This window comes from Solanum lycopersicum, chromosome 12 (genome assembly GCF_036512215.1).
Source record: "Solanum lycopersicum chromosome 12, SLM_r2.1".
Classification (NCBI taxonomy): Eukaryota; Viridiplantae; Streptophyta; class Magnoliopsida; order Solanales; family Solanaceae; genus Solanum; species Solanum lycopersicum.
Genome location: NC_090811.1, coordinates 64,602,037 through 64,613,089, shown reverse-complemented (window position 1 = coordinate 64,613,089; position 11,053 = coordinate 64,602,037). Strand labels below are relative to the sequence as shown.

Sequence of the window (11,053 nt, the reverse complement as noted above, 5' to 3'; positions counted from 1 at the left end):
TAATTTTGCCTATGTTTCGTGAAAATAATTTTATTTTTACATTACCAATATATATACAAGGTAAACAATTTTGCTGAGTCTTCACAAATGAAGATAATGCATCAAATTTGGTGTTTCTTAAACAATGAACCAACTAGATCTAAGATTAAAATAAGATCACATACATTAAGTTACCATTAGTTAATCCTCTCAAATTTACAAGATCTTAATCCTCTTGACATTAAGATGGCTAACCTTTCATTAAGATGATATTAGTGGTGCTTACGTAAAAATATTGATGATTAATTTACTTTTTATATTGTTTTTTTGTCATCAAGTAAATTACATGGAAGTCACAAAAGCTTGTAATAGATGAAGCGGTACTAGTATATAAATAATTCTATATTTGTTTAAACAAAACGGTTGAATAGGTATAAATTGTTAATTTAGAATATAATAATTCAAATAAATAAACTTTCTCGAATTTATAAATTTTAAATCTTGACTTCATCTTTATTCATCTTTCAGGAAGTCCAATAAATAGTTGTGTATCTACCTCCATATTTTGTGTTTGAGGACTTTCATCTTCTCGTCGATCAATAAATAAAGGTAGTGATCGAGCCTCATACTGTAATAACAAAGTAAAAATTATATAATCTTAATATTAATTCTTAAAAATTATGTGTCTTAGTTTATCAATTTTAATTAATCTTAATATTATTTCATTTCTTCTTATTTTATGTGTCCTAATTTATCAATTTTAATTAATCTTAAAAAATTAGAAGTTGCTAAATATAAAAAGCGAATTATAAAGTTATATTTCACCTTTTCCCGCAATTCTGCATTTTTATTCATTAGGACTTTTTCCTGGGACAAAAGAACCAAAGGAGAATTATAATAAAATAATTATTACGCGATTTTCTTAATTTTTTTTAAAAAAATTAAAATGTAAATAAAATAAAAATAAAAAAACTGATTTTATATTCTAATGCATTTTTACCTCGTCTTTAAGAAGAGAAATTTGTTCCTTGAATAGCTGGTTCTGGAATTATAAAACACAAAAATATTAATTCCATTGTAAAAGCTTTCACTTTATGTTACTATTCCATTTATTTTAATTTATATGAATTTATTCTCTTTTAATCGGTTTCACAAAGAATGATTTTTTTTTTAATTTTAGAAACAATTTAGTTTAAACTTTTTATTTTACTTAAAAAGATTTTATAGCTATATAAATATTATGATATTTTTAACCTCGGATCTTAGATTGACACTAAGGGATGCGTGTCAATGGTTATAATAAAAACATATAATTATGACTAGAATACACTTTTCAAGAAATTTTCTCTACACATTAATCACCAAATTCAATATTTAACTTATGTCAAAATATATTAATATTTATATATATATATATATATATATATATATATATATATATATATATAGTAAATAAAAATTTTATAATATATATAATATAATTTTTTGACGAAGAGGTGTTTAAATGCTTGACACCCCTTATTCAAGGTGGGTCTGCACCTATTTTAACATCACAAGTTTCAAGAAATTATAACCACAATATAATGTCAATGATATGTTTAATATCAGATATTTCAAAAATCTATATACATTATGATTAGATATTTAAAAAATCTGTATATATTATGATTTGATAAGTAGCATCCACATGCCACACAAAGGTGTGTGTGGCACACAGAGGTGGGGTGGGGTGTGGGGGGATTTATCAGAAAAAAAATGTAAAAAAATGTATTTTTATATATATTTCGTAACTCTCTACATTTAATATTTTACTTATCATGTTAAAAGAGCATATGATTTAAATGGGTACTTTAGTATATTACATATATCGTAAATTTAAAATTACTAAATTCAAAATGTATTTGATGAATTTAGACACTTAAATTATGTATTGTTCAGACATTTAAAAAATTATGAATAATATAACGATATGAAATAATATTGCTATATTAAAGTATTTAAAATTCCTTTCTCCAATTAATATGGGATAATCACTTCTTTTAAAAGTGTTTTCTTTAAGTTAACGCGTATTTTTTTTAAAGAATTCGATATGATTATATTAACATTTTTGAAAAATCGAAGTACCATGCATATACATACGTACCTTTTTTGCCCTAATATTTCTTAAACTTTGGTCTAATTGTCCTTCAACCTTTTCAAGTTCATCAATGGAACAAGACTCTAAATCTTCTCCTAAAAGCCTTCTGCAATCAACAACATAACAACACAGAAAATAAATAAATTCAGAATCATCTACAAATTAGTTTTATATTCCCTTCGTCTCAATTTATGTGACACTTTTCGAGTTTTGAGATTTACAGAAGTCTATCTTTAATCATAAATTTTTCATATATCTTTTAAATATTTTGAAATATCAATTATTGTGATTTATAGTGCTTTTTACGTAGTTAACAAATATATAACTATCATTTCAAAAGATCTAAAGATTTTATATATGCACAAACTTCTGGTCAAATTTAAATTATTTGACTCTCAAAAAATGGATAGTATCACATAAGTTAAAGCTGAGGAAATAATATAATTATTGCAGCATAGGGAAATTGTAGATATTAATTACCTTTTAGAGATTTCAAGAACCTCCAGATTCCTAGTCATGCTCATAACCTCCCCCTTCAAATGCTACATAACAATTTAATAAACAAAATATTTAAGGAATTATAAATAAAAAATAAGCTTTACATACAAACTATTGTTTCCTCTGAAATCTTGTCTACGTGATAAGAAGGTACCATTTAAACTTAAAGATAAGTTCAATAAAGTATTGGTTACACTGATCTTGTACAGGGCAGAGTGTTGACCAGTCAATAAATTTTATGTTCAAACTATGCAAGTTAGGAAATGAGGATGTTGAGATGGATATGCAGACACATTAGGAGTGATAAGATTAGAAATAATGTGAGAATGACCGTCATTGTGAACAAAACGAGGGAAACAAAGCTAAGATGACTTGGGCTTGTGAGAAGGAGATGCACATATGCCCAGTGAGGAAATGTGAGAGACTGGATATATAGCGAGTATGAAAAGAGGTAGAGATCAGTAGCGGAATCAGAATTTTCAATAGATATACGGAGTAGCCGAAGGGGGTTCGACATCTACTATATATATACATAAAATATTATTTTAACCATGTATAAATAGTATAAATTTTTCGTCGAAGGGGATTTGAATGAACCCCCTTTACCAAGGTGGCTCCGCCCCTGATAGAGATAGACCAAAAAAATATTGAGGAGATCAAGTGATCAAGCTGAGGATGTTGTTGTTATACATACAACTATGGCAAATACAAAATTTCGTTAAAGATGTTCAAGATATATTAAAGGTTTATTATACATGTATGATAAGTACATGCATAAATGAAAAGAATGCTAACCTCTGTAGTTTGTTCAAGTAATATATTTTCATGACCCAAATTCTTGTCATTCTTTTGATAACGTTCTATTGTCTTGTTAGTACTGTAAAAAAGAAAGAAAAAAAAAGAGAGAAGAAACTCACACTATTAGTTCTCCAACATGTTACTCAACAATAATGGAAAAGAAAAAAAACATGAAGAATGATCAGTTGAACATCTTTTGTTAACAAGTTATATTATATACATAGAAAATTCTACGAAGTATACAAATCAAACTTTTTATATGTATATATTAAATCTTGAACAACCTTGATAAAATTTATGACATCGCCGTTGATTTTGTACTAACTTGAATCCCCCATTATATCTTAAGCCGTTTTAACAATGTCATGACTCTATGTTTGAATCCTAAGAGCCTAAAATTTACATTATCTTGGATGTATGAGGTCAAAATTAGTTGTAAATTGTTTACATTATCCAAGTGGATTTGCATGTATTTGACTCTCACACTCACCTTTATCCAATCTCGCTCATCTCTGTCCCTATCCCTATTTTAATGTGTCTGATTGCCAAAATGCGTTTATCTAGTTATATCTGACATGAAATCTGGTAGAATCCTAAGATCCTGAAATTTTAGTCACATTCAAAAGGTGTTTAGTGCCTCTTTGTTGGACTTCATAATGCACTAGTTGAGAGGTAAATTGCAGCAATGTACATCATAGTTTTTTGTACTATCCATATTCTTTCTCTAGGTTGGTGTGATAAAGAGTCCAAATAGAACATTGTATCTATGAATTCCACCCTTTCTTTCTCCTTGACTTGTTCCCCTTTGGCTTTTCTTAAACTTGTGGTAGCCACATTTAGTATTATTTTTCACCCAGAGTGGCAAATATATTATCTTTTGGAATGGTAAGTTGTTGTTAGATCATTATTTTGTCTTTCTTTTGGAATTGTGAGTTGTTGTTCGATCATTTATCTTGGATTTTGCCCATGTCTTTTCTTCTTCTCCCTAATTTCTAGTGTCTTTTCATGACTAGGCTTTTCCTATTTGGTTACACCCTATTTGGTATCTTAACCCTAATCAACTTTTTGCACTCTTTTTGTATCATGTTTGTTAAGAAGTTCCATAGAGGGATGAAAAATTTTGTCTCTTTTTGAACAAATCTCCCTAAAGAGATAGTTTTTAAGATTAAGTTAGCCTCAGGTGTCGTATCTTTATATGTTATATTGACTTGGACAAACTTCCCCTAAAGAGATAGTTTTCAGATATTTCGGATATCCCATATAGAGATCAAAATATGCTTAGACTATTTTTGACAATCAAATATTCAAGAAGATCCACAATTCATTTTATGAAGATCAATTTCAAATCTTTCTAGTTCAAAAAATATGACATGAATGATCCTCGATTTACAAAGAAATCTTAAGAAAGACAAGAATCAAAAGAGAAACAGAATTGTACCCATATTGTTTTATTAGTAATATTTTTATTTCTTATTTTTATTTGTGTTAATTTATTTCGTATATTTGAAATTTGTTGCAAAAAATTGTAGTGCCTATATCGATAATTATATCTTTTACCACTGGGATGTAAAAAGATAATTTTTTGAAATGACAAAAAAAACCTTACATTTGTTAAAAAGCTTCTCGAATGATCGATTGAAATATCTTAGATATTTATCTTATATATAGATTTTAAAATTCTAGAATCCTCTTAAGATGGTTGAAAGATAAAGTTATCAAAAAAATTCTTGTAAATATATCTAGAATCATCTGTAGACGTGTATAAATAGGGGCGGCATTAGGCTTTTGTAATCAATTCAAGAGAAATCAATTCTAACTAATTATGATTCTTTTCATTACAAAGTTCTATTATCTCAAATCCTCTTTCTTCTTTCATGATTTCTCTTCTTTAGTTAAACTTCGAATCCTTATTAACAATCTAGAGCTTGTAAAGTTGTTAATTGGATCGAAAATTTTAATTAATTAAAGAGAGGTATCCATGAAGGAAGAACGAGTATTTTGGATAAGAGAACTTTGTAATTTATTTTTTGATCTATCAAAATAGTACAAAAATTTCTTGCCGAAGCGATTTTATACGGTAAGAAAATAAGGCATATGCAAATTGGGGGCCTCAAACATTTACCAAAAATAAATTATATGTAAATTTTTTATAGAAAAAATTATCTATATTATTTTATTATCAAGAATTGTTTACCTTCTTACATGTTTTTTTGCTAACATTCTCATTATTTTTCTCTTTTTTAATTGCTTATGTACTTTTCCTTTTCAAGTTTTTGATAAGTTAAAATAATGTTCTATCAAAAATATAAATTACTAGTCGAAAAATATTGAAAAAAATGAATCGTAATTTTCTTATAACTTCTTAAAGTTTCAAGATTAAAACACTTATATTAAGGTGGAAATCAAGTTATCAATTTCTTGAATTAGATTCTGTATTTTTAACACTTTTGTTTTAAATTTGTTACTAATAGAATAGTGTGAACTATTCATATAATAATTTTATTAGTGAAAGGGTGATTTTCAACTTTGAATTAATGAAACTTATCTAACATTAATTATTGAAAAAATAAATATTTGACCAAATCATTTATTAAAAAAACATTAAGTAATTAATTTGCATCTTAAAAGTGTAAGAACAATAATTTTTTAATAAGATGTATGTGAGTCTGAAGCCAAAAGGATAGAAAAAAATTGTCAAAAGGGCAATAAAATTCATTTTAAACTAAAAGGGTAACTTTTTAACGATTAAATTAATATCGTTAAAATTAGATTGCCAGCCGCAAGATGCGAAATTTCATGTGTCTTGCAATGCGCAAGTATATATTCTGTGATCTGTTGTCAAATTAATAATAAATATCCCTTTAATTGTCCAAGTCTCCAAAAATACCATAAATACCCTCATCTATTCACAATATTTACACCTCTTCCTATTTATTGTCCATGTCAATCAAGGACAATTTTGTCATTTTAGTACACTCCACCATTGATTAAGAAAAGTCCAAAACCTTTTCTCTAAGATAAATTATTATAGTCAAACTTACGATTTCAAGGTTTAAATTTTATTGGTTCTATATTTACCACCCAACTCCCTCAATAAATATAGAAGCACTAAAATTTAAATCTTAAATTGTAACGTCGACTATAATAGCTTATCGTAGTAAAAATAGGCTTTGGTCTTTTTTTTTTCATGAAAATGGTGGAGTTCTTTAAAATGGCAAAATTTTCCTTGGTTAACATAGACAATGAATAGGAAGGTCAAATGTGTAAATATTGGAATTAGTTGAGTGTATTTTAGGTATTTTTGGAGACCTAGAACAAATTAAGGGAATTTTTTCCATTAAAGCCTTGCAAGGGGCATGACACATGAAATTTCGCATTTTGTGTCTGTTAATCTAATTTTAACGACGTTAATTTCATTATTAAAAGGTTGTCATTTTGATTGTAAAATAAATTTTATTGTCCTTTTGAAATTTTTGCAAATTCTTTTATCCTTTTTAATCCGAGCTCAAACATATATACATAATTTGTTTAGATTTTAGACCTCTACTAAAGATTTCGCTTTAAGCCTTCATGTTTGTTGAGCCGTCCTTGATTTTTAATCAAACTTTTCTTAATTATAGACTGAGCTAAGTATATAAAGGTTCTAATCCTCCCTCCCAATTTAGATTGCACACCTTTTTTTTTAAATCTGTCTTGCAAATAATATCATCTTAATATTTATTTTAGATTATAATTTTTTTTAAAAAAAGAAAAAATTCAAATTTTGTGATTAACTAAATAATATCAAATAAATTGAGACGGAAAGAACTTGATTCTTTCTATTTTGATAAATAGTTAGAGGATCTAATAAAAGGAAAGATAATTAGCAGACGTCAAGGGTTTAGCACTAAGGAGTTGTCAGTACGAAGGATAACACCAAATAGTCCTACAATTAAATTATAAGATCATTTAATTTGTTGATTTGTTGGCAAGCCCAACATATAACTTGTCACGGGATAAGTTATGTATATATCTCCCTTTGGATTTATAGTGATCTCGGAATATTTATTCCGAAATAAAATTGATAAAAATTATAGATATATCTCTTAAAAAAAATTATATCTCACTTTTCACATTCATGTATATTAATATGATTTTTAATTCATGTATAATAACACATTCCCGTCCTTCTCTACTCCTTATTTTTATGATAATTCTTCATATTTTTTTAATTAAAATACTACACTAAATATATATAATTGTTATTGTGAATTTATTTGAGTAATTATGTTCATTTAAATTTTGATTTTTCATAAATCTGTATATAAAAAAAAAAGATTATAATTTATGTAAACAAAAGGTACAATCATGTAAACAAAAGGTAAAATCATGTAAACAATAAGAAGAAAGTTTTTAATTTTAAATACATAAGGTACAATCATGTAAACAAAATTTATGTCATACGTCTCATTTTGTAAACAACAAATCAAGCACTCAATATAAAATAATTTTAATATAATTAACTTTATCATAACTAATATCAGCATAATTTATTCTATCATAATTAATTCATCATACCTTATACTCAAACCTAACGAGTTTAAGTTATAAACATACAAAAAGTTGTTTGGGGCATTGGAAATAAATATTGATAGCAAGTACAATTTGTCTTCAGGTATATTCATATTATATATTCCAAAAATAATTTAAGCCACAAGTAGCATCTTGTCACATATTTCAAAATTTTTACTTTCTTGTTTGAAGAGTAATTTGCCAGTACATATTTTACATAAAATAGTCTACAAATAGTACTAGTTACAGCTTAATCAAGAATTTATATGGATTATATATGATGTACTTATATTGTAAATACCTCATATGTACTATCATCAATACTACTTGTTAGTATGTATAATCTTTTACTTTTTAATCGAAGATTTATCAAAAGCGATCTCTAGTTTCTATATTTTCATAATGTAGCTATGGAATGGCATAATTACATTGACCCAAGGGTTTAGTCAAAAATTATATTGTGAACATAGAAAATAGTGCATATAGGTAAAAAACAACTATGTTGAATTAGAAAAAATTGCTACATACACATCTTATTTCACTCTTATCTTTCAAAAAAAATTCAAAAATTCCCTCTCGAATACGTTACTCTCTTCTTACTGATACATCTCTATCCCTCTCTAATAAATCACTCCCCTCTCGGATACATCTCTCCTCTATCTATCAGGATGGATGTCCTATCCTCTCTCTGATACATCTCTATCCCACTCTCGGATACATCCCTTTCCTGCGTATCTGAATGTTTATCTCTTAACACTATTGGATTCACGTAAATTATATTTAGAATTATAAATGAAGTTTTGATCAACGCACTAAACATAACTCCTAGTTTAGCCACTAAAATTTATAGAGGGACAAAGTTGTATACACATTATTCTGTTGAGTATCTATTTATAAAATTACACTGAATATGTTATTAGTATAATTAAAGATTGATTATTAATTGGACTCAAAAAAAGAGGGAAACTACTATTTAGTAGAAACACAAGAAGGTAATAAGGGTCCCTTTTACACTGTCAATATGAGCTGTTGTGATCATTGTACTTGGTACTTCTTGTTACATCAAATCCTAAAGGCCAGTTATAGTAAAATTAATGATGTATAATATATGTAATTAAAAAAAATAAAAGTTGAAAAAGGAGTAATTTAATAATATTAGATGAAATTATGAGTGTACCTTGAACTTGAAAACTCAAAAAGTTTTCCTTTTTGAGAAAATATGATGAGACTAACTTCAGCATCACAAAGAACTGAGAGTTCAAATGCCTTCTTAAGTAGTCCACCTCTTCTTTTTGAGAATGTCACTTGTCTACTTGTTGTATTTTCAATCCTTTTCATCTCAGTTTTTCCCCTCACCATTTTCTTCTTCGCGAAAAAAATGCCCTTAACGTATTAGAAGTCCTTCAGAAATATCCTCTTTCCACCTTCCGTTAATAAAATCAAAGATTAGAGACCAATGAATAATCTTTTCAAAGGGTATTCTAACACTTTCAAGTCAACCAAATGAAGAGATCATAACAATTCATAAGGTATATCTAAATCAAGATTTGAGACAAGAAAATCATGGATATGAATAATCATTTTAAAAGGGTCAACTTTTAAGTCAACAAAATCAAGTAACCCCTTGTTGTATAGTCGATCCTAAAGGGAGAAACTTGTTACCTTCTTATAATCAAGTGGTTGAACCACTTATACGTCTTTTTCCTTACAGTCAAGTGGCTAAGAAACTCGTGAGAACCTTTTCAAAAATAGAAAGGTCTCTAAATCAAGATTTGATACAAAGCAAATCATGAATATGAATCAACTTTTTTTTTAAGACAAAACTATATAACAAAATCAAGAAATCCTACCAATTCAAGAGAAAGTTTCCAAAAATAGAAAGGTAGCTAAACCAAGATTTGAGACAAGCAAATCATGAATATGAACATAAAAGGTCAATTTTTTTAAGACAACCAAATCAAGAAATCCTAGCAATCCATGACAAGTTTCCATAAATAGAACAAACAAATCATGAATATAAATAATCACTTAAAATGATCAACTTATTTTGAAGACAACATAATACATAACTCCAAATCAAGAAATACTACCAATTCATGAGAAGTTTCCAAAAATAGAAAGATTCTAAATCTTGAAGTGGATAATAACCCCTAAAAATAAAAACTTTATGGTTTCTTAGATCTGAAAGATGAAGAGAAAAAGAAATTAGAAAAAACTTTATAAGTTAAATTATAATAGAGTGAAGACACAAATAGTTGTTGTTATAGAAACCCTAGTTTAGAAAAAGGAAAAAAAAAATGAAGAGCATTGATTTCTCAAAGACTTTTCTAATACTACTTTCCTTTTTGAGTTGCAACCAATGGATATAAAAAATAAAATTAAAAAAAGACATAAAATTATTAAGAAAGAACACCCCTTATGCCTTTTTCTTCTTTTGGTAAACTTTAACATATGTACTAAAAAAATAGTTCCAAACAAAGAGATAATAATAAAATAAGCATATGGTTGTCAATAAGAGAGAATCATCAACAATTTCATTCGTCTATACGCTCTAAGGGACCACCAATGACTCAACAAATAAAACGTTTTATTCGAGATTTCATAAAAGATGGGTACGATCGTGTATTAGTTGGTTAAAATTACGTAAATATTAATAATATAAATATTTATAATTATTTCATCTTTTACTTAGTATAAACCCATTTCCTCGTGATTTATACTTTTTTCATTATATTTAATGTGGCATTATTTGATTTGATGCCATATTTTTTAAAAAAAATTGAAATTTGTAATTTAAAATAATTTTTAGATATTTATATATAGTTGTAAATCCTATTATTAAGGATAAAAAATAAAAGTTAACTTGTTTCGGGAACAAACTATTCCCTCCATTCACTATTATTTGTCATAATTTTTATTTTTAGAGTTAAATTATAAGAATTTTAACTAACATTTTAAGATGTATTATTTTATCATATTGATATGCAAAAATTGCAATTTATAGTACTTTTTTTATGTATTCTTTGAATATCTAAATTTTTTTTCTAAAATATCGAATTAATGTAATCTAATTTAACTTTAAAAAATTGT

The 11,053-nt window shown here is 26.7% G+C and overlaps 1 protein-coding gene across 3 annotated transcripts; it reads right to left on the bottom strand.

Annotated features, from left to right (window-relative positions):
• Positions 1 to 342: 342 nt before the first annotated feature.
• LOC101267688 (MADS-box protein SOC1-like) lies at positions 343 to 10,416 on the bottom strand. 3 transcript variants are annotated; one of them, XM_004252549.5, is made up of 8 exons: positions 10,054 to 10,416; positions 9,141 to 9,387; positions 3,410 to 3,491; positions 2,597 to 2,658; positions 2,123 to 2,222; positions 980 to 1,021; positions 805 to 846; positions 343 to 607 (listed from the first exon to the last, which is right to left on the bottom strand). In XM_004252549.5, the coding sequence occupies exons 2-8, from the start codon at positions 9,320 to 9,322 to the stop codon at positions 497 to 499; spliced, it is 621 nt and encodes a 206-aa protein (XP_004252597.2). In that variant the 5' UTR covers positions 9,323 to 9,387; positions 10,054 to 10,416; the 3' UTR covers positions 343 to 496. The 3 variants fall into 3 exon arrangements, with proteins under 3 accessions (XP_004252597.2, XP_010314482.2, XP_069148679.1); XM_010316180.4 differs by having other exon boundaries at positions 10,034 to 10,364; XM_069292578.1 differs by lacking the exon at positions 10,054 to 10,416 and adding an exon at positions 9,626 to 9,764.
• Positions 10,417 to 11,053: the final 637 nt, after the last annotated feature.